The sequence below is a fragment of the Scatophagus argus genome, chromosome 11 (genome assembly GCF_020382885.2).
Source record: "Scatophagus argus isolate fScaArg1 chromosome 11, fScaArg1.pri, whole genome shotgun sequence".
NCBI lineage: Eukaryota > Metazoa > Chordata > Actinopteri > Scatophagidae > Scatophagus > Scatophagus argus.
The window spans coordinates 21,729,489-21,754,442 of record NC_058503.1 but is presented as its reverse complement, the minus strand read 5'-3'; the positions used below and the strand labels follow the sequence as shown (position 1 = coordinate 21,754,442).

General features: G+C 44.2%; 1 protein-coding gene across 5 annotated transcripts in view; it reads left to right on the top strand.

The window, feature by feature from the left end:
* Positions 1-390: 390 nt before the first annotated feature.
* LOC124066982 (inactive dipeptidyl peptidase 10-like) overlaps positions 391-24,954 on the top strand; it is a 148,675-nt gene continuing 124,111 nt past the window's right edge. Inside the window, exons 1-4 of one of the 5 annotated variants that reach the window (XM_046403931.1) lie at positions 474-598; positions 867-915; positions 1,126-1,209; positions 1,706-1,792. In XM_046403931.1, the coding sequence (XP_046259887.1) occupies positions 889-915; positions 1,126-1,209; positions 1,706-1,792 (198 nt within the window). In that variant the 5' untranslated portion in view covers positions 474-598; positions 867-888. The other 4 variants (XM_046403933.1, XM_046403934.1, XM_046403930.1 and 1 more) reach the window with 4 other exon arrangements.

The window sequence follows — 24,954 nt, the reverse complement described above, 5'->3', positions numbered from 1 at the left end:
AGCTTTATTATGCTTATTCTGTCAGTTGATATTATGCTCACATGATTCGTGTACTGGTGTTAATTACCTCTGATTAATTGAAGCACAGTAAACTCAAGCATGTGCTGAGGTATTCCAGCACAGGGGACCTGGCTGGTTTATATGGCTGCAGGCAAAATATAATAAAAGTGCTGTTTGCACTGTGCTTACTTGAAAGGGAAATTAAAGCCATCTAAGGCAGATATGTAATCTTGGGCTGTTTGGATAAAAATGACCTCACCTGTATGGAGTCATCTGAGAGCCATAAAAAAGGCAAATAAAATAAATGTTGAGATAAGTATATTCCTATGACTCCATATACCACTACTCTGTTCAGTCATATCTCCTGTTCCCCGGCCCCTTCACCATTATTCTTGTCCACCTGATCCCCTCACCTGAGCTGCCCTGCCCATCTCCACACCTGGACCTCATCAGTAAGTCATGTAATGCCAGCCCAGATCTTCTGTTCCTTTGTCAGCTTGTTCACATTGCTTGTCTTGTAGTTTTGTGTTTGCGCCTTTGTTACCTTCTCATTTACCTGGACCTGAACCTGGACTTGCCTGCCTACCTACCTGTACCTGTCAGTAATACCTAGCTTTAACACATCCCTGAACTCATCCTGCTGTCCTTCACAGCCAACAGAACTGGAATGACTGGGCTCAGTGGGCTGCTCTGTCTGCTCTCTGCTGCCAGTGGCTTCAGGCTCACTGAGCTCAGATGACTGACTGCTATAACTGCGCCAAATGAATAATTTGTCATTTTAAGATGTTTGGCCACATCATCCTCAGAAGACTTTTCAGCACCATCTTCAGGTTTTTCCTCTTTCTGTTGCTGTGCTATTCTTCCAGATATTTGAAATCTGCCAGCCTAATGGAAATGGGAAAGGGGCGGGCCCAGGTGAGGCAATTCTGGACCTAACCACAGACAGCTCAATCAACTGGTCCAATCAGTCACATGTTAGTTGCTTTTTTTTTTATTCACGAGGGGACTGGGCTTGTTTAAAAATGTCTATTTTGTGATTTATCTCCCCCAGTTGTAAAACGGCCCACCCAGATGGTCAGCCCTTTGTTGCTTAGGCTCTATGTCTCTCCTCTCATTTGTTCCCAGGTAATTTGTCATCACAGCCCAGAACGTCCGGCTGACTGGGATTTCTGCCAATGGCCAGTCCAACCATGTCCAGCAGACATAGAGGTGCAGTTCCAATATTCACTTGTTTCTTTAGGTCTGATTGGTATCAAAACTCCTGAATGAAAAGTCTGACTTTTCAGCTGCTAACTCCTCCTCTGTTATGTTCACCACACGTTAGCTAGTTGCTAAATTTGTCTGAAAAGGAGGCCAGGTAACCCAGTCATGCATCAGCCATTTCAGTGTGTTTTTATTTGTGTGTGTGTGTGATCTGAAAAGTCAAATGTGCGTTCATCCGGAGATTCCATTTAACTCTGTTTTGTACAATACTGCCTGTTAGATCGGGTAGAAGGGGCCACCCCGTTCAGATATTTCTGCGGCCGCCCCTGGACTACTCCTCATCTCCGATCGTTTGTGCACAGACCTACCGCGTTGCGCTGCGCGACGCACATACAGCAGCTATCAGAACACACACTCAAAACCCTGATCATCACTACGGTGTGTAGATGTAAAGGGACTCGCGTTGCTTCTCCCCGCTCTTGTTTCTGTCTCACTTGGATAGGAGGTCCGTTTGTGTCGGCGTCCCAAGATGAACCAAACCGCCACCGTCTCGCATCAAGTTAAATGCCAGTCTACAAAGGCCATCAAGGTAAGGCTCTCTGAATGCTCATCCTTCGCTCTGGTGGACTTCATGTAACTCTGAATCATCAGCATCTGCGTGACAGTTGAACTTCAGTGCTGGTTTGTTATGCGCATTGACGCACAGCACTTTGGAGATGGTTTGGGGATCCGCATGTGAGCATCCCCCGTTATAACCCGCTAAAGTTACGGCTCCTGTTCGGACCCGTTTCTTCCCGACGTTAAAATAAGCAGCTAGTGTGACTCCCGTGGCCGCGTTTGAACGAGGGAGCTCCGGTTCTTGACGTCCGGAGTGAATGTGTTGGATGAGGAGCCACACACTGGCGCAGTGGCGAGATTTCATTCATATCACGTCGGACTCTTTATTATTATATTGTCTGTATGTCCTGACGACAAATCACAGAGGCTCTCCTCAAACCGAGGCTCTGCGTGTCACTTCCACGCAGTTATGGCGAGAACAACCTCTGAAATGTGTGCTTTGGCTTGGTCTTTGATGGCGCATCAGTTGCTTAACTTTATCGCGCGTGGTCTCGGGAGATCGTCCCGATCCTCGACCTGTTGTTAACTAATCGTATAAAAGTGGCTGCAAAGAAGTGTGTGTGTGTGTGTGTTTTAAAGCTGGTGAGAATGGAGCTTCACGCAGTCTTTAACGCCGTCGCTTTCTCCTCCAGTCACGATCGACAAACGTCTCCGCACGGCAGCATCCGCATTGTGTTCACACTGTGCGCTTACAGCCGGGCTGAAGGAGCGTGAATTTTCTTCTGCTGGTGTTTGTGCGGTTGCTTCTCTGTGCGGTGTGTGTGTGTGTGTGTGTGTGTGTCTATGCATGTGTATGTGACTCAACAGTGGTATCGATTTTGCCGCTGGTTCTGCATCACTTTTCAACCTCGAAGTCCCCGCAGAGAAATTTAGCTTGGGGCAAATTTTATCGATCCTCCTCACTATCCCAAAGGCTGCAGTTTTGGAATACAAGGCTGAGTGTTTAGAATTAGTGGAGTTCACCTCGGGTTGAATGATGGGTGAAAATATTAATTTGGAGAATAAGGTCCTCCTGGTATTTCACCATTTTGTGCTGTTAAGAATCAGAACATCCTGTGAGAAGGTGCATGAGGTGCTGTCAGTCGTGGATGCTGGAGCTGTGAGACCTCATCGCTTGCTGCTTATAGAGCCATGTGTGCTCCTGATGCTGGGTCCTTCCCTGTGACCCCTGTGCTCAAGCCAGCTCTTCATCTGTCATCTGTCTCAGCAGAGCCAGCCATTGTGTAAAGCCACCGAACAGGAGGCTGGTAAAAGGCTCTGGCCTGTGCTGTAAACGGCTGTCACATTGCATGTGTGCTGGGTGCAGGGCATTGTGGGATGCACCCAGGTCGGTATTCTGCATTAGACGTGTGGCAAAAATACACATTTTCTTTATCTTGAAGCCATTTTTATTTTCCACGTTTTCCTCTTCATTGCACCAGGTTGGCTAATGCTGTTTGGACGGAATAACAAATTACACCGATGGGCCGCAACAATAAAACCACTGACAGGCAAAGTGAATAACATTAATCATCCGTTAACAATCCAGTGTCCTGCAGGAAAACCTCTGGGTTCTGGCATTCATGTAGATGTTCCTTGACTTACACCACCCACCTATCAACTACCCGCAGACTCCACAGAACCCAACCTGATGGTATCAGGTCAGGACAGTATGATTAGTGACGCAGGACCACTTTGGCCTACTAATCAGGTAAAATACCTGTGCTGATGAGCATGTGTTGCCATGGTGACCAAATGATTTGCACAAATATGAACATGGCTTACACAGATCTGTTAAGCTTCCCGAACAGGTGTCATAATCAGCACATAGGTTTGTTAGGCTGGTCCTTGTGCCGCCCCCTTGAAGCAGCTCGAAAGTAGAAGCTGACTGAAGAAATCGGTTTTAAAAAGAGCAAAGTAAAAACGATGCATCACATACAAGATGTGAATGTCAGCAAGGTTGGTGGTGGGAGGTCACTGAAGGACCATTGATTTTACATGCACATGGTCGCCAAACATGTTGGCTGGACTAGTTGAGTTATATTTTGTTCAGCAGCTCCTTGGATGGCTCCATTTTGTGATTTCAGCTCTATTTAACACTGAGAGAGTGTTAAACAGTCAGTGAACGTCACTGAATCCAAAGTGCATCCAAACACACCTTTACTTGGTCTTCATAGCTGACTGTTTGTTTGTGGAGTTTCTTTGTCAGGCCGTCAGAATGGAGCAACATATCCGATCCGTTTCATTTGAATTATCTACAAACTGTCAGGGTAGTGAGGATGGTCATTTGGGAGTTTGTGTCTTTAAACCAATGAGGATCAATGAAAGTAACTCGAAAAAGCAGCTAATTGGCTTTAGCATCTGAGGAAAAAGAAAACAAACGGGGCAGAAATGACAGGTCTGCACATACGTAACAAAAGACAAAAGACAGTAAGAAATGGTGAAACAGAAGAGTCAGAGGAGTGAAAGAGGTTCGCTTCACTTCAGCCCTGTGCACTGACACATGGACAAGTGAAAGGTGTTCTACACATAACTGTAAACATTCTGAAAAATGCATTTCTGAAACATGAGCGAATACAAAAATATTCTACAGGAACAGACTTCCTGAGCCAAATTGGTTTTAGGCTCTTGGTCTTACAGCGACAATAAACACAGCTTGAATTACATTCCTTGAGAATATTCAGCCTCATATTCAACCCCAGAGGGTTGCTGTGCAAGAAAAGACCTTTTTTGAATCTCTGTGTGCAGCACTTCTCTCTTTCATGGCCTGTGTTTTCACTTTCAGGCAAACACGCTGGAGCTGGGCTGTCTGCTGCATTCGAAATCTGTATTGTGTAAAACTTCCCCAAATCGGCGAGCACCGGTTAGGAGGGGTCTGACACCCCGAGGCATCTGCTGCAGCTCGCCATGATGCACTTTGCCTTCAGCTCATAGCAAACCTGTCTCGGAAATCAGTCAAACAAGCACGGCTCATAGTCAGGATTAAGTACTCTATACCTCCTCTGTGTTGCGCACAAAAAAACGCCGCTAATCTCTCCATGCCTGACCCCCGTCGTCTGGCGCTGAGGTCTTAACGGCTCTCTGTTATCCTCTTAAATGCCCCCTCTTCATATCATAGCTGTGTCCTTATGCCACAAGCCAAGATAAGAAATCCAATTAGGACGAGGAAGCAGATTTTTCGTGGGCCTTAACTCCCGGGGTCTGGATGAGTTTAACGAGGCTGGATGCGGCCTGAAGCTCACGCCATGAGGGGCGCTCCGAAGTGTCAGGTCCACCCACATGCAGATTGCGGCTATTCGCCGGGATTGGCAGAGTAGCTGGGAGCTGTGTCAGAGCTCCTTTCCTCGAGCTCACGTCGGTGGTGGGAGCACAAGGTCGTCTCAGAGAATGTGCTATGTTTCCCAAGCTGTGCTGTTGTGGATTTACACAGTAAGGGATCTCGACAGAAGTTTGGACGAGACTGTCAGTCCATGATTTATCTCGGTGAACAGGACTGAGCCTCTTTTTCTTGAAATACCAATTTTAGGTTCTTGTTTCATGACTACAAGAGAAAGTACATCTGACTGTAGTCCTGCATCCGACACCCACTACCTTCAAGCCCTTTTATAGTCGCATCACTTTTAAGCTTCTTGGGTGACAAAAAACCTGGAGCTGAGAATTAAAGGGACATGAAGTCTTAAAAGACATGATATGTAACATTTCCGCTTTAAAATGTCTAGAAATGACCAGACTTCTGCGATGTATTCTTTTGAGATGTGTACCTGCGTTGTCCCAAATGTTTCCAACATTGTTCAAACACAGAGAAATCCTTAAATTTATTCAAGGTAAAGGTGTGTTTCATTTGGTCACCCTTTCTACTTGTTGTAACTTGTTGTAGTTTTCTTCCTCTGGAGCCACAGAAGGCTTCATGCAACATACACCAGTTATCCTGCTCTTTCCTTTTAAAGCTGTTGGTTTGTACAGCACTTACTGACTCAGGAACATCCAGGAATCCACTCCTCAGATAGCCAGAAATGTATCCAGGGTACGTCTTGCTTCATCAGTCTTTAGACATTTCACTAATTGAACTGGCAAAAAATACTGGCGACGTCAGTTAGGGGTCTTCAATGAGGCCAGACGAGACGTCACATGTCTGCAGTGACGTGAATTCATCACATTTACTAGTCTGTGTGCTGCAGTAGACTTCAAAATAAAATGTGAAATGAGCACACAAACACGGCAGGAATAAAGACAAAGCCTGTACGATATCTTTGATGTTAAATATACAATTAATTTTAAACAGATACAAAGTCCAAAATGTACATTTCGGATGTCAGTAGCAGGCAGAAATGAAACGAAGAGCAAACTGAGCGGGATAACATTTTTCACAGCATCCTGGTTTACCAACATTTATTAGTAACAAAGTTGATCATATAATCATAATAGACGATTTACTCAAACAAATGCAACGGATTGCCTGTCAGGTAGTCTGTGAAAGCTGCCTGTTCTCAAAATAGAGTTGGAGATCTATTCAGAGTTTACACACTGACGGGCTTTGATCCTGCTCAAAGAGAGCCTTATTTCAGATAAAGCACTTTGACAAGTTCTCATGTTGCAGATGAAGTGAAAGCCGCTCAGATTTTAAAGGGAAGTAATGAGGACAACGTGGAGGGAGACTGAGCTGCAGTCTGTCCCGACTCGGGGAACAAAACAAGTCTTAGATTTAAATTTCTGCTGTCACGTCTACTTCTGAAGCGTCAGTGAGGTCGTTAAATGGTTTCATGCGAAAAGTGTCCAGCTTTAAAAGTGTTTGCCTTCAGCCTGAGCCAGCAGATTTGCCACGTTTTTAGCTTTTCAAGTGACGCTGGCTCCATTACTGTAAGTTTGTCTGAATTGTGTGATAATAGACAGAAGAATATCAAGGATGAAAATTGAAGGCTAACGGAGTCAGAATCGCTTCTCCGGACCAACAAAATATTGAATTTCAAAACGCTTTACTTCCGTTTGTATCTCACATTTTGTAAAATCAACGGCTCTAATGTGCTTTCCCTGTGAGGTTTTTCCCTGTCAGCGGCAGGAGTAGCAGCATTGTTTGCAATCTCTCTGCCAGCACGCAGCACCGATAGCTCTCATCTCCGTAACTCAGCATCCAGAATGCTCGACAACCCAGCCAGCAGGTTATTGAACCTGTGAGGCGTTCCCCTGTTCTGAAGATCTATCACATAAACAGTCTTTAAAAACTGCTCGGGACTGGCTGGCTCTGGGAGTGATAGATTGCTGGAATCAGTCTCATAAGAATGATTGCGTTGGCTCTCAAGTCTCTGAGTCTATAAATTATAAAGCTATGCCAGCTGATCTCAATATATCCTGCGCTCTGAGTTCATCTCTCATTCCCGGGCCTCACAGAGGAAAATGTGATAGATGTGTCGCTAATTTGTTTTGTGGTTGAGACATATCTGCCACTCATTTGCATAAGAGCACTTCCTCTCGAGAAGGCTTGTTTGTCCCCCGTAAAGACATAGAAAGCAACACGATGTAACCCTCATTTGCCAAGCCATGCATATGGTTCTTGCACTCATGGGTCCTATCGTGTCCTTAGCTACTGCATAATGACTTCTCACTTTATGATCTAAAATAGTTGCTCCTGAGAACATAATACAAATCAGTGTTATTGAGGGGGGAACAAAAACACAATTAGAGACTCAAACATTCAATTGGACGCTAAAAAGCCAACATTTTCCAAAAGGAGCTCAAGATACTTGAAGATTAATGGTTCCAAAAACTTCTCTTTTGAAAACACAATCATGATGATTGATGAGTTAATTCACATGATAAATTTGTTATTTTATTCTGCTTACGTGTGTGTGTGTGTGTGTGTGCGTGCTGGTGGCGTGTCTGCGGACGAGGGAGCCATGCAGGAGAAGATGCCATTTAGATGTAATTTACTAAGTTCATTAATGCAGAATTATATTGTGCTTTTATGCAGTAGAGTGAAGTAACCCTTAAGACTTTGTATGAAGTTACATTTGAGTGTCTGTCTGAAGTCGGGTGTGTGAAATTTGTGCTAGTGACATTATGATGAAGCCCAAATGGCCTGCAGAGCCTGCTGCGCGCTGAAATTAATAGGGGTGAGTGTATAATGGTGTGCTAGTAGGATGTAATGAATCCTGAGGTGCAGAATGACTGAAATTCTAAAGGAGTTTTGGTAATAAAATGAGCCATAAAGTCCCTACTGTGCTATAAATTCTGAGAAATAGTTTAGTTATAATTAGCATAGGTTAGTAATCGCCTGAAAGATTAAAAAACTAGAGAAAATAAGTTTATGTGAGAGAGGTGTGGTGTCCTTCAACAGTTGAGTGATCAGGGTTCAGTCAGTGTTCATTAAATTTGCAGACCTGGCGTATCTAAACAAGAGATAAGTTCTTGTTTGATGCTTTAGAAATTGTTTATATCCCACAGGTTTTTGATGCCGTTTGCTTGATGCCTTTCATGGTGTTTCCATATGGAAGAGCCATATGTTTTCGTCCCATCCGCTTGTCCTGATCGCAGGAAGAAAATGCTCAGAAATGCTGACTTTGTGCCAGTTTTCAGAAGCCATCTACAGAAAACGAGCTTTCTTTGGGGTCTTGGGTGAATCCCTACCTGAAACACACTTCACACGTCAGTAGTTGTTTGAAGATTTGAGCACAAGGTTGTGGAGAAATCTGACGTGCAAAGTGGGCTTTTGCAGAGCAAAATAAACTTAATTTCATGTCGTAATTTGTTGACTTGTGTACATGTGAGATTTTTCATACATAACAATAAGCAGGCACTTTTGAAGTCTGTGAATAATTGACTTTAGTACAGGGATTTAATTCAGGACCATGTTGTGGTTGCACCATTTGCATCACTCACAGTTGCTAATGGCAATTTATGTCAAGGAGACGGAACCTTTTGGGATTTAGCAATCAGCTGTCATGCATTGTCTTGTATTACTAAAAACAACTAATTCGCAGGCTCATTCAGATATGTTGTATGGCGTATTTGGTGTAGTGTGTAGATGGAGTGCTTTTTTAAATAAATAAATAAAATAAAAAAAAAGGCGACTGGCATAAAATCTGTGTAGGTGGAAATGAGTTTGGCCTTTACAGATCTACACAATGAATCAAGGAATAAAGAAAGAAAAAATCTTTGTTTGGCTCACAGTTCAGGAGTTACAAGTGAAAATTAGTGTAAAGATTCATTCTTGACCTTAGAGTTTTATTCATAACAATCTCATGTTGATTGGACAGCCGATAGCACAGAGGCCGACAGGAAACGACAGAGGGAGAAAAAGTGATGAAGGACGTGACTCAGAGATCTTGAGGTTATGCACCTGTAACGTTGTCAGACCCATGATGGACTGTTTTTTTTTTTTTTAATAAAAGGATAAAACGAGAAATATCATTGTTTTTATTCCAGACATCCTTCTTCCTTGTCAAAACTCCTGACTCCTTCATAACCCACAGTGAAACATGACACCTGGGTCAGAGATTCAGGTGTTATGTCAGGCCTCTATGAGGGCTTTAAAGCCAGTTTGACAAAGTAGCCAAACAGTGTAATTACACACGGGCCGTCAAGACTTTTTCCCATAAATTAACACTGTGAAAGAAGCAGCTGTAAAACTGTGGATAGATTTTTTTGAGAGTCACAACACTGTGTCGTCACTCATTTCAGAGGAAAAAGAATTTGATACACTCAGTCCAGAAACATTTGGAAAACCTAGAAGAGCTGCATGATTAAATCATTTTATCCCCATTCAATTGAGTGGAAAGATAAACCAGATTTTAGCTGCTCGGCTGGTGGAAGATTCATCGGGGACTTTTACAGCTGGAAAGTTGAACTTTCTTGACTTAAAGTACCACTGGGCAGTGAACGAGGCCTCCGTCGTTCATGCATCCACGGTTATGCTAGCAGTTGCTAATGTAGCCTCAACCTGCCAGCCTCGGACAGCCAACGCTGACTCAAGTACTCTCCAAAACCCGTAAACAGTCCTTGATGTGTAAAACTGGTGGAGTTTCCCCTTTAAGTCAAGGTTCCACTTTCTAGCTTTTGCTGGAGCTTTCAGCTACATCTCATGATGTTCATCAACAGGTAGAATCTGTCAGCCCATGAGAACAGTGGAGTGTGGCTCAAAGCTCCAGGAAGAAAAGCTAGTCTCAAGGGTCAAGATTGATTTGTCCAAAAGAATCAGTTATGAGCCATGAGGTGGTGCTGTCTGTCATGTCTTTTCTGCTGAAGACAGTGAGACATGGTCCCACCTGCAGAGGCTGATAGAAGATCTCTTGTCAGCTCCTGGTCGTTTTTGCTCAACATCTCTGATGTTAGAGTTCACAGTGCTGTTGTCTTTTGGAGGGAAGATAACAATGAGTGGAACAGCTGGCATACTGAACCACAGGAGAACTTCCTGAAGCGAGGTCAAGCCCCGGTGAAGCTTTGTGTAGAGAGGAAGGAGCACAAACTGCTGCCCCACTTCTGGATATGTCATGTTGACAGAATGGATTTCAGTGAGATTTGATGTGTTGGACAGATTTGCTGCTTGTACCGCAACTGCCACCACAAACACTACTGATGTCTCCAATTCAGACCTGTAAAACATCTCTTTGTGAATGTCTGGACATGGCTTCCTGAATATTTAAACAACACACCCCACCTTAGAGGTTTTGGCACCCCAGACATTAATGCATATGAAACATGCAAACTTAATGCGTCTGTGCTTTGCAGGAATGCATGATGACACTTCTCCTATTTGATTCTTTGTGATGAAATTACGCTGAAGGGGGAGCATGAAAATAACCTGCGGTATTGTGAGCACATTAGCATGCCTGCCTTGTCTGTGACCCCTGCTGATGAGTGAGAACAAAATCTGAATGTTTTTATTCTGATCCACACCAGCAGCCTAACAGCCAGGTGTGTTTGGGTTGATCCACTGCTGCTGTGAGCTCTTCCCAAATGAAGGTGGCTGTCATATGTATCTCAAACACAGACAATCCAGCAGTGAGGATGAGTTAATTAACACAGGTGTGGGTTTTATTCCAGGTTTGGACAGAGATGGACGGATCACTTGTTGTTCTCGTGCTGAATATAGTCAATAAAATAAAAGCCATTCGTTACTTTCACCGGCTGACTCTGTTGGCAGGGCTCCTTTTTGTTCTGATTGATTTCTGGCAGCAGGGAGCATATTGCTTCAGAGGCATCTTTCCCTCAACATCAGGTTGTGCTAGCTGTCTTTTATTAGCCCTGTGGAATGTTTTAGTGTCTGATTTGCTTCAGTTTCACTGCTCTTGTTAACCTCATTTCAAAGCAAAGCAGGCAGCAGTTTTATTAGCAGAAGTTTACAGGCAAATTTAGCGAGTAGCTTGTGAACACAGTGAAACATTTAGCGGCTGAAGGGGTTGATGTTCCTCACAGGTCGGTGAAGACCAAACTGGAGCTAAAAGCGGACAAAAACATGTCTCCGATTAAATGCTAATGCTAATGTCTGGAGGACATTTTAATAAGCAGTTAACAAGTCTGAACCCAAATGTTACAAGGTGATATTGTATGCAATCGTCCCGTTTCACAGAAGGTAATTTGTTATGCCACAGAAGGGAAAGCACAGGGGTGAATAATCAAATTATTGATGGTTGGATTCCATTTAGCTTCCTCCGTTTCACTGTCTGTGTCAGTACAGCAAATGTTGTACTTGGTTAAATTCAGTCACTGGTTATTATTAAAGACTGACACTAAAATATAAATTTTTAGTTTAAGTGTGTATCATTTCCAAATATCACTTTTCACTCGCCGCGATCCCTGAAACACATGTCAGTCAACCCCTAATGAACACCTTCCTGAGCAGGTGTGACTCTTTCTTATTAAGACTATGAACAGGTGGACAACTGCTCGTTTCTGCCTGCAGCGAAGCAGCATCCATTGCAGTAATAAGTGACTTCCTCTCCCACATCACCTGGATGCTGGAGTGGAGATGGTCCAGCTGAACACAGCGTGACGCTAACCAGTTCCAACAAAACCCTCCATGTTGACTCAGACACTCAAAGTTGTATTCAGCTGGTGCAACAGGCTGCAGGAGCCTGGAGGACGCCTCTCAGTAGTGTCATGTACCATCGTGAGGTTAACGCAGTGCCACAGTGAGCAACAGTAGCTACTCTCTTCTGCTTTCATATATGTGTGTAACAAGTTTTAGTGGCCTGCTTGTAGACGGACCGCAACAGTCAAGCGGGAAACCATCTGCTTCACAGCTTGCCGGCAGTCTGTCCAGTGGTTCCCTGCCTCAGAACTCTGCCAGGTTTAGAAGCCGGAAGATAAGGGGGACGTTTGTGCTGTGAATGCATAAAGCCAAACTTAGCGTGCTCTTCAGCCTCAGTTCAGTATGCTGAGGACATTGTCCATCACCTGATGTTGAAGGGGAGGACTTCCTGTTTTTCAGTGGTCACTACCTCTGGTTCACATGCTTCATGTGGAAGCAGAACTCTGCACAAGATCTTCACAATCTCTGCTCTCACGCTTTCATCATCCAAAAGATGAAAGTTATTATTGTTGTCGGGCCTCTGCTAGACCCAAAATCTTGTGGGTTTTGTTGGTTTTTTTTTTTACTTTTTTTTATTTAAAGAAAGTGAGGCAGAGGTTTGGCAATATCACACATCTAAATCCTCCTCCATCACATTGCCCTTCACTCAGTCGTCATAGAGAATATCCATCACTCCCCCCGTAGCAGTGACTGTTTACCTTGTTCACAGTCATGTTTTCCACAGCCTTTTTCGCTTTCATAGGGACTCCACAGGTCTGTCTAAATGTACATTAATATTCCAGCAGGTTGCAGAGTCTTTAAACATTCAGCTTAAGTGGTGGCGTTATGTAAATGTCACATCTCATTCACAATGGCTGTCGTACGTAAGTATTTTAATGGACACCAACATCCTAATCTCTCTCTCTATTGTATATCCTCTGCAGTACGGTGTGTGCAGGCTCTGTGTTCACGATATTCATGCAGAGGCATTTATCACTAAACAAGCTCATGAGATTAACATGATAGGGACTATTGGCCAGCATACTGTCAGAATGAGTAAGGACTTCATGAGAGGAGGCAGCGGAGGATACAGCTAAAGCAGAGGAGAGTCATTAGCATGTGTTGACATCTCGCTGTTACTGCAGGTAACGTGGCCAGCGAGGGGCCACCAGGCCACCTTGGCTTTCAAATGGCTGTCTCCTGGCGGTAGAAGACATTTCTAAAGGTTTAATTCAGAATGTTAGTGTGGGCCTAAAAGGCACGCTTTGACATTTCAGTTACAGTTTGCCTTTCACTGAGCTGGGGTGGAAAATGTTCTGTCTGTCTGTCTTATCTGTCTGTCTGTTCTGTCTGTCCTGTCTGGTGCCCTCTTCATAAGAACACACTGGGATCTGTTTTCTTGAAACTGAAACAGAGGATCCTCAGATCCAAATACATCATTGCAAAATGCTCAATTACAAGTATAAGAATTATAAGGCAACGGCTTCGGTAAGTTAACAAGTAAATCTGTTAACTTACACTGTTAACTTACAGTATTTATACACTTTGATATTATTTTTACCTAAGTGGAAGATCTGAGTACGTCTTCCACCACTAGGCTCGGAAAACATGTTTACTTCGGTGCCTGTTTATTCTCTTTGTTTGTGGTTCAGGATACGTGAGGCTGACATTTCATCTAACACTTGATAGCTGATTATTTTCATGGTCCTTTTACACAATCACACTGCCAATATTTGTCATTTCATCGCAGTACCGGCATGGATCTGTTTACCACCACCGGCAGCTACCCATCATGCTCCTCTTTCAATGCTTGGTGCAGATTGTGAACATCGACGTGATTCATTGGTAATTGATTTTTTACAAGAGCCCGACTGCAATACCACATAGGATAATGTGCAGTAGGTGGATCAGTGGAAGCATCAGTGAGGCGGTATCTTTGGGTAAATATGAAGACAGGAAAATCTGCCCCCTTCAGATCTGTCTGAAAAGATTTCAGATTTGCACGCAAACTGAGATGTTAATTTTCATTCCTTAAAAAGTGGCTGTTTATTCTTACCTTTAAACAGATTGTTCCAGGCCTCTTTCCATTACGTCTTGAAGTGAACTGAATCTGCAGCATTATTCATGTATTATTTTTGTTTGCGATTAGTGATGGTCTCGGGGAGCTGCTGACCTCCCACAATCAGGACTGAAAGCTGCTGGTCAAAGCAGAGCTGATAACCTGCAGCTGAAGCCCATGTGATCCTGTCCTCCCTGCCTCTCTCTCTTTGGTCGACTGTGTGGGAGACCGTCTTCCTAAGCTCCTCTCTCGTCTTGAAAACAACAGATTTGATCTGTCGGCCACACTCACCATCTACTGAAAGGTTGCTCTTTAAACAGAATGTAAAATGTGTGGCGAGGGGAAGGCAGTGCTGCTTTTGGCCCTGACGAAGGTTAAAAATGCACCTGGTTGGGGAGGCTTTCAGGCAAAGAAATCCTTCAGCACCAAGGACTGTTCCACCTTCGAAGTGCCATCTTTACAGACATTCTTCACATCTTTATTGTGATGTCTCGTTTTTTCCATCTGGCAAAGAGTGTTGATTGCTGCTGCACCTTGAGATAAATGTGTGAAAACCTCCAGATAAGAAAATCGGCACATGTAACCTGAACGCGATGTGAAATGTCGCAGAGATACGTATGAAAACACATTCATGGTTTGTACAAAAAGATTTGGCTGCATGTTCAAATGAAATATTGACTGAAAGAGAATCAGGTCTCACTCAGAGGGCTGTGTGATGGGCTTAACACTTGAAACGCTGTTCCTTTGTCATCATCTGACCAATGCCAAGACTTGAATCAAACCGTATCACCAGCCATTTTAACTTTGTTTCAGGTTTTAAACAGAAGAACTGGACCTTGGGCGCTTCGAGGCACCTGAATGTAGAATACATTTAGAGCATCTTGCAGTCCCTGACTGTATATTCTCTGAACAAAATGGGCTGGACTGTGAAATGAATGTATTCCTCATTGCCTTTGCTGTGGCCCGAGGCTGCCAAAGAACTCTAGGGAGAGAGGAGTTATTGCTTAAGTGTGTTATGTGTATGCTCCGTGCATTTGTATGTATAAAGTGTTGTACCGATGTGCCCGAGGAGGAGGAAAAAGCTCATCCCAGTAGCACAGCAGAGGGGAGGGGACGGGGTGTCAAAACATTAATGAACGGTTGTGTGTTCCTCCATTCACTGCTCCAGTGTGGTGACAGAGCTGCAATAACAGGAGCCGCACATAATGAGTCGCTGCGAGAGGAGAGCACACACACACACGCACACATGCACACACAAACGCACACACTGCTCAGCAGACGGTCTGCAAAGAGAGCCACTGGCCTCTGTTGGTTAGCGGAGGAAGTGGCCGAGAGCCGGACACGTTGCTTCCGAGCCCTCTGCTGTCTCCTGCGACATGTCTTAAGCCGTGCTGTCTGAATGTGAGCGGTGCTGAACGCGTTCTAGGATGTTACTTAACCCCCTGAACATCAAGTGTTTTTGTTCCTGTCACATTTTCACTCGCTGTGGGCTCGTTTTCACGCTCTGCACCTCACAGGAAGCAGCACAGTCGTGGGGCAAACTCACAGATTTCTTTTAACACAGTAATAATACCAAAAATTATAAAAAAGAAAAAGGCAGGTTGAAGTTCTTTAGTGATTTATGTTACAAATTTGAATTAAATGGTAATTTAGATATCCAACTTTTTTTTTTTATTTATCCAGCAACCATTATATGCCCTTTTTATATTCACATGAAGATTAGCATTTGGTCCTACAGACATTTGCATTCAGTCCATAACACGACTCTTCTCCCGCACAGAATGGACCGATCGCATTTAAAGCCATTTTTGATCCCTCACTCTGAACATAACCTGCTCGGCACCTGGTTAGGTGTGCAGGAGAAGTTACCATGGTGATCTACCCAGGTCAGGTTGTGTTGTGTTCAGGTGTGTCTTAGAGAAGACATGAGACGACACAAGGTGTTTGATTGCGCTGCTTTTTGGCGGCTTTAGAACTTCGAGGTCAGCTCTGAGGTGTTTGAATATAGAAGCAATAGAAGCGGTGCCTGTTCTGCCCGGCGCCTCGGCCTTGTCGTCTCGAACAGCGACCTGTACGGAATGCTACCTGAGCTTTCGACCTTTAGGTTAACAGTGACCTGTCTTCTGCATTGGTTTATGTGCTTTTTTGTATGCAGCTCTATGAAACTGTTGAGTCAGTACTTTAGACCGAAGACACTCGACATTAAAGGCTGAAAAACACAGAAACTAACTCGTGTCTGTTCCACACTTGATAATCGCTCCCCTTCCACGTGCTGAAACAAGAAGATTCCACAGAAAGCGAGACAGTTCACGGTGCAACAGGATTTCAAGGCGGTAATAATCTGCAGCAGCAAGACCTGACAGGTGATGTAATTTCCTGGGCCTTTGCTTTTCTTCTAATGGGATGTGGAGCTTCGGCTGTGCCTTAATCTCAGTGAACAGACCACAATCCTTTAGCGTGCTCATCCCCCAACTTGATATGACAGGGTACTCTGCAAATTATTTACTTGGAACGAGATTATTCTGTGTGCTGAAAGCCAAAGGTGATGTAAGCCGAGCTGGGGATTGTTTTTGCCAGCGTGCTGCTGCGGGATGTTTGGGGCGCTGACAGGGACACAAAACCGGCTGTTCATTGGTATTCTGGAGCTGCTCGCCTTGACTTGCTGTACTATAGAATGCATAGACTTTGTGACAAAGTTGATGAAGCATGCGTTTTCGTCACAGTGCCGGGCCAGAGCTTCGACAGCGTGCGACACACACACACACACACAGAAGTGGTGGGTGCGCACACGAGTTATGCAGTGTGTGTGTACAAGATGTAGTGTGCGTGTGTTTGTATATCTCTGTATCTATCTGTGTACTGTGTATTTATGCATGGCAGCTTGCATGTACTGTCAGCTGTTAAAACATGTTTAAATTAGCAGCAGCATGTGTCATTTGCATAGATTTGCACACAGAATCTGGTGGAGTCAAAGTGAGTGGGAGGAGGTGGGCAGTGTGATAACTGTAATCTAGATTTGTAATGCTCGTTTCCTCCTCGTTACTGGTTAATGATGACTCGTCCGTTGCGTTAGCGCATGCAGCTCACACACTGTACTATAAGCTGGTGTTTTTGCTGGTGGTGAGGGGACAGGTGGTGTTATAAGAAGAGTGGGAAGTTACTTATTGTGCTGTAATTTAGCGGCTGCTGATTAGGGTTTCTGGTAAACAGTTGCAGCAGTGGCTGAGACACACACCTCACGGAGGTGATTAAGTAAACCCCATGAAGGATAATGCTTTCTGCTGTGTGTCGGACAGCTCTGAACTGCAAGTCAGCCTTTAATTCATGATAACGGACACCTTGAAGGGCACTATCCTACTTATATCACGGTCACTGAAATTAACACAATTAATTTGTATTTTCATGCATTTTGTAATCGAGTTATTCAGAGGCTATAGCTCAGTTTCCCTGGTAACTCCTGAGGGTCGGACTAAAACCTGGAACCATCCCATAAGGCTTCTGTGCAACGAAGACATTGTTCACGTTGATGACATACACAAACATGATTGTGTTATGTGGGGAAAAAATATCAAAATCTAATAAGCAAATTTGAAATACATAAATAAGTAAATGAAAACGCTTAGCGGCGGATTACCATCATTGGTGCCTGAATTCCTGCTCCTTCCCTCAGTCCTAACTCAGTCGAGTCTAAACACACAGACATGATTAACACATTTTAGATTCAGTGGGAGAATGTCATTAACCCCCGATGCCCTGCAGGAATAAACGGCCATAAATCATCAGAAAATGAAGCCTTTAATAAATGCAGAACTTTCCTCAGAATCATGATGTTTTTAAGTTTATTCCGACATCAAAGTAATCCAGTGATACTTGCCTCAATATGCATTAGTACACAAACGGTAACTGCTAATAGATCATTTAGCATACGTTCAACGGCGCCAATTTGTCAACATGTAAACAAACGCTGGCTAAAAAATAAGGCTCTCAAGTTGTAGAGCACTGCGTAACTCACTGACTCCCAAAGCATCCTGAGGGATGTTGTGGCGGCAGAAAAAACATGACCTAAACTGCACGCCGTGTATGTGACAAACACGTATGGATCAATTAAGAGTCCAAGAATCTGAAAAGGTGCTGAGTCATTCAGTCCTCCAGGCTCTGAGAAGAACTGCCTGGTGACTCGGCATGTGAAGATGTTTTTGACCACAATCTTCATGCTGTTCTGAAGGATGAGATGCAAATCCAGTGCTGCTTTAAGCCTCCTCTGACGCCAAGCTGCTGCACATTTAACTCTGGCAAAGACTCAGTGGGACTCCTCTGGTGGAGAAATGATACTGTAATGATTAAACAGCTCACTGCTGAGTCGGGTTCAGTAGTGATGGCAAGCTGTGCCCTGCCTCCCACAACTCACAATTAAACCATCCGAAGAAAGGCAAAGAATAGTGATTATTCATGCCGAGTTTATGCTGCTTTCAGTGGGTTGCTGCAGTTCTTCCTTCATCTTGTCATGTTTGCTTAAGTCTTCTTGAATAAGCCCCTTTTTGCTACATGAGTGTTAACCCTGCGAGGAATCTGATCTCTTTTCTGAAAGGTCGTGGGTGGTGCTCAGGGCTCCAAAACAGCCATCACGCAGCTGCAAAAATTCTAAGCTTTACTTTTCACTGGTTTTGATACTGGATTTAATTAGGATACGGGAGTTGTGAGGAATTATTTAAATACGCAAGTAAATAAAACCAAATATTTGAGCATAGAGCCTAAAGATGAATTTATTCTTACAGCCCGTGAATGTAAACTGTAGAAAGGAGGGAAGCTGTAATTGGTTGCCTTAGCTTTTTGACCCTTTTTGCACTTGCATAGCCGTTCATGCAACAATCACCTGACATCACATCACATCGGTGTTTTTCCCAGAGTGCAGAAATCTGAACGTTGAATGGCAGTGATGTCAAAGAGTTCAGAAAAAAGGTGTTTTTCGCTCTTTTAGTCAACAAGCAGCGTTGACCTCCAAACAGCTGCAGACTCTCACTGGTTGCTCAGATTTATAGACGAAAGATAAGATGGGTCGCACACCGTTAGTCACAACGCGAAGATTAATTATCCAACATTTTGATCTCAAGGTCTGCTGCAGGACATAATCATGGCTCAGCTTTTAGGTAAATTGAAGGGCCGCTGGAGATTTGTGTTATTTACCTGAATGCAAATTATCTTCAGAGATCAGTCAGGTGCCTCGGCTATCATGTTGGTTACCAAAGACAGTTATCAACATCAAAGGTGCATCCCACTAATTTGACACAGGGGGGCTTTGTTAAGTCTGAGTAAATAACCCTGTTGATGTCATCAGGGTTCAAAGACCATAAATTATAAGACAGAAGCTGTGCAACAAAGATGTGATTTGAAAGTTTACTGTATCAGGTTGGGAACAACGCGGTCTAGAGGCAGGATGTGGTCAAAATGATCCTGGACGTGTTTGTTCCGTTCATACGCATCCGCAGTGAACGGCTGCACTCATGGACGAGCAAGCGAGTGATGATATTAATCGCAGCCTCTTTTGCTCGTTTTCATTTATCTCTGTTTTGATCTGCCGAGCTTACTGCACTGCCGCAACTTTCCTGCACCGTTTCTGTTTCCTGTGTTGTAGCTGCTCCTCAGCTGTGGCGTGAACCCGTTAAACCCGCATCCTCGCGAGTGAAAGGAGAGAAACGTGCATCTGCAGACGGTCCCACTGTAAAGGCCTGCATGCACTCCACAGTGTGAACACGGTCCACGGTAAACCTGCACGTGCATTTGGCTGTAATGCTGTAAATTCAGTAGGGATGCGCTGATTATTAAAGTCTGAGCTGATGCTCAACTTTTTTGTTTGTGTTATTTATTCCCCTTTTTGTGCCAGAGACTCAAAGAAACCTTCATTATGAAAATATGTTTTTAAGTAATTCGACCCTTCATTACACCATCCTTTAAAGAGCAGAAATTAGATCATGCAAATTTATGAAACCTTTAATATAATCCTTCTAACCTTCACATGAAAAATGTTCTTTTCTTTAAAGTAGCTGCTTTAAAGCCTTTTTAGCCTTCAATACAACAATCTGCTCCTTGAGAAGGATGTTCCATACTTGACACATCCTTCCAAACGGATGTCAGGGATGTCATGAGGCGGTACATCATGGATGTGCCAGCACAGAACACATAAACATCCTCCACTGCTGTGGGCGGATGGCATCTTATCTGCTGATGGTCTGGGAAAAGCATGGTCCTGTGTTTTTAGGAGCCTGACCCACACCAATGACTGAAAATCTGAACGTCTCACCCCCCGCTGCTTTGATTTTGACTATTTTTATAGTCTCTCATAAGTAGCCCAGCTAAATATCACTGGGGTGGGGGTTTCCTCTGACGGCCGGGTGTCTGACTGGTTACCTGCGGGTGCAGCCCGCTTCTCCTCTGCTGCATGCTCAGATGGGCTCCAGACCTCCAACACTGTGAACAGGATGTAGAGAACAGAGAGATGGAGGTTTCTGCTGAGCATCATTGTAAGTCTCTGGAGACTTTATGTCTGGCACAGAACCGTAAGAAAAGATAACACTATTTCATTTCTCCCCCAGGGAGATGAAGAGAGCTAAAACAATGGCGGGTAGATTGGAAGTCGTGGCAGGCTACTAAAAGATTTGCAGCAATATAAGTGAAGCCCTCAGAATATTGAAGGTAAAATTCATGAAATCTCTGTCAGAGCCAATATTAAGTTCTAGTCGCTTTGAGTGGAACTGAAGAAAAGTTGAGCCGTCTCTGGTCACTGTGGAGGTTCCCTGTGATTCAGTCTCATAACATAAAAAATATTAACTTTACTCCCACATCTCGCCCACTCGTTCGCGCTCAGTCACTGTGACTAAACCTCACACTTTGCAACTTGAAATAAAACCCAAAGAGAAGCCTTCTGTCACTCCCCACCTGCAACTTTGTGATTTATAGTTGCCAAGACTTATTAATTTATATTCTCTCCAGAAAGCTGATCGTAAAGCAAAGAGGCGAAGCAGCATGACAAATGGCGTGTGGGAAAAATCGGACACCTGATAGGCGATTCCAACCGGCGAGAGAAACTGATGCCGGCCAGAAAATAAAAAACGCCTCCCTCAGCACAGATAACACCTCAATCTGTCTCTTAAAGGAGTGAGGAGAATGGAGCGATAGTCCCATTAAGGGCCACGGCCGATTCTTTTCAATACGTTGGGAGAATAAGTGTTCCTCCGTGTCCGCTTTCCTGAATGTCACCTGTACCTGCTGTTGGGCCCACAGGCGGAGTCAGGCCGGTCTTTCCTTCTGGATTCCTGATTACGAAGCTGAGGAGACTGAATAGGGAGAGGAGACAGAGGTGCTAATATGCGTCTTGAATTGCTCTGAGCCTGTGGTGAGAAACGGCTGGGCCAGCTGTTCTGCGTCCCGCTTCAGTAACAGAAATGAGGAGCTAAATAGGCTTCCTGTCGCTTCATTGAAGCCAGCCTTTCTGTGTCTGAGGATGCTGTTTAGTTGTCCCTCAGTCGGTGCATATTAACGGAGCTACTGCTGACATCAACTCAAATATAAACCTTCTCCTCCTGAATTGTGTGCTTTGACTGTCTTTCCTTCATTCATGTACAGTTTGTGTTTAGAATCATTTTTGTGAGCTGCACCAATAAGCAAAGGTGATGCTGCGAAGCCTCCAGTGACGGGGTAAAACACAGGCTGGGAGACTGTGCTCTGCTGCACACAGTGTGTCACATCTCCACACTTCACTCATCACCGGGTGCTCGAGGATCTCTGTTGCTTTGTTGTGAGGATGTTGTGCGCAGGTGAATCTGCAGCATCTTCACTTGGAGCTGTGATGTTGTGCACTACCGTCTACTTGCCAGCAGGAGTCAGCGTTGTTCCACATAAAACAGCTTTCACAGTGAGCTGACACAGTTGAACAGGTTAGTTTGTTTTAATTAATGTAATACTGATTTTAGGCCGGTGTTGTTACCCATAAATATCACTGTGAGTGTGTCACCGTGCACTGCCTTTGACTCATCCCTGTGGAGGAAGAAGACAATCCTGTACCTGCAAACAAAGTGTGTTCTTTCAGCTCACTAGTTTGTTCATTAAATTCTTCGGATCATTTATAGTTCAGAGATAAAAGTGGTTTGTAATTTCGTTTGATATGTGGCTGTTAGACTGCCATAAATCAAGTAAATTAAGAGGACAGTAATTCAAAATAATCCTTTGTTTTCCATTTGAAGGTATCTCAGTCACACCGATATGTCAGTCAGAAGCTAAAACTGCAGTTATTGCTACTCTGTTAAAGCAATATTACGTAACTGTATGTAAGCAACATCATTGAGTCATGATTGAGTCACTCACACAGAAATATGAAGTCTTGAGTCTGTAACAGGTTGGAATGATGAGGCACATCCATGTGTCTGCTGCTGTCATTGAATGTAATCCGTGGACAGGAAGTGTGAAGTAACTAACGAAATCTGGCGACAGGACGTGAGTGCAGGGAAAACACCTTAGAAAACCAGGCACAGACCTGCAGGATCCGATACGCTGACCCCAGAGTGATGATCACACTCACTGTCCGCCCCACGACGCCATATGATCTGCAACACATGATTAAAGTTAGCACATAAATGTGGCGGATTAAGAAGTCCAATATGTGCTTCCAAAGCGTTGCGGAGTGGAAGAGTAAAGAGGCAGAAAATTGAAATACTCAAGTCAAGTAGAAGTACTGAACGACTGTAAATGCTTTCACCAATTATTCTAAATTAAGATTTTCATTTTTACTGCAAATGCATGTTGGTCCCAAATAATCTGTACTGAATAATTGCTGTCAGCCCTCAAACACACAAACTGGTCGATTCTTAATCACATCTGGCTCAGTTTCACCCCCACATGTCAGCTGGTGTTTGTCTTTTGTCTCTTGCCGTCTTCTCACCGTCTCAGTTTCCTACCTTGTTAATTCTTAATTCCTACAACAAATGTGTGTGTGTGTGTGTGTGTGTACACAGCAGGCTGTTTCACTCATTGGCCTTACAGACAAATCGACCTCTCCGTGTCAGACACCCTCACAGGTCCTCGGCATTCAGTCGACAAAGCTGCACGCTGTAGGTGTGCGAATGTAGGGCAACGTCAGGGTTTTCTGAAACTGACGAGAGCAAAGTGGAGGAGGATGAGGTTTGATACCACAGTCTGAGTTCTGAGAGCTGAGGAGAGGAGGGTTCAGCTGTACGAGACAGCAGGAGAGGATCAAATCCAGAACAAGAAAATATCACGGCGCACAATGAAACCTCTCACGTAGTCATAGGATCGCCCTGCGGGGTCACACCTCGAGTTCGGTTTTGCCCTCGGGCCTTCCTGGTCTGCCTCACACATACGTGTCTGTGCTGGTGTGAGCTCACACTGTCAGCATGGAGGATTTTCTGTTAGCGGGCCGGGCTAACGAGAGGTCACGCAGACCCCCTCCTCCTGGGTTCATCATTACACCCACCAGTCACCCACAGAAATCAGTAGCCGATGCTGCGAGGTTGAGGATTTTTCCCGAATGTTGTCCTCTCGCTTTTACAAAGCCTGGGCCACAGCGAGCGATCCAGCCCTTCAGTGTCATGGAGGATGTTTGGAGTCAAGATGTAGAGGTGTGTGATAAATGGAAATAGTTACACTCCCCTCTGGTGATGAAAGCCTTGGATATTCACACGAACCTTTAGATTGCATCTCAAAGACAAGACGAAGGTGATCTATCTTCATTTACAGCTCTTCATATCTGACTGGGCTGTTGTGTGTATTCGGCTGATCTGCTCATAATGTTATGAATTTATATAAGGCTATCTCCCCGAACGAGCACCTATCTGCATTCCCGATGCTCAGATCCGCCTCTCATCTTTCACATATCAGTATAATCAGCAAGTACAACGCTGACATTCGGAGCCTTGACAGTAAAACAGCGGGGACTCCTCGGCATACTAAATCGCTCACAATGTGAATACAAAACAATGCTCAGAGCCTCTTGTGATGCATGGATGTGCATAATTACACAACGCAGGATTCTTCCCTCGGCTGCACTCCTTTGTCTGGAAATTGTCCTTCCTTTTGACGTCGATGTCTTATCAATATTGTGTGTGTATCCAAAGGGCCATACATCTTCTTCCTCTGTGCCACAGAGCTCCTTTGTTGTCCAGAAGCTATTAAAAACACATCACTGAGCCTCACTGTTGCACTGGGTGACGTGTTCCTTCAGTAGCATAAACACACACACATAAAGACGCTACAGTTTGACTCACACACCATCCTGTCACCGGCATCCCAGATGTGTATTAAACAACCAAGTGACCCGATAGTTTTTTAGAGAATACGTTTCTGTCTCATTTTTAAATATTTATGTCTCCAGCAAGAACAAATGTAAAACATGCAGACCAGATCTCTGTGGTGTCACTGCACCCGAACGTTAGCTAGCTAGCAGTCCTGGTGTGGTGATATTCAAACATAATTGTTTGTATGCACATTCATTTTACTGAATGGATGTAGTCACACAACAACACACTGCCAGTTTTTTGGATTTATATTTTCTCTATTCCTGCGCCCAACTGGATTTTCTTTGCTTGTCTTGGACTTTGTTGTATGCCCATTTTATATTCTCTCTCTCTCTCTCTCTCTCTCTCTCACACACACACACACACACACAAGTGTATTCCTGTAGTTGTGGGGACAAAAATCTGTTTATGCAGGTTGAGGTTAGGATTAGTCAAGTAATGTTTATTGTTATGTGGTGTTTAAGCCTCTAGGAAATTAATGCATGTTTGTGTAATGTCCTCACAGGTGATGGAAACATGACTGTGTGTATGTGTGTGTGTGTGTATACATATACGTACACACACACACACGTGAATGTGGGAGTGTGCTGTGTATCTGTAAAGCAGTTGCTTCGTACATGTGTCCCACAGGAACACACACTGCTGTGTACATGCTACATACATGTGTAGTGTGTACGCTTGCCTGCGTATGTCTGCTTCTCCCCACACTGCAGTTCATCTCTTTGAGGTTCTCAGCCTGTATTACAGTAACTATCAAAGGACGGGTACTGCGTGTCGCTGTGGACGTA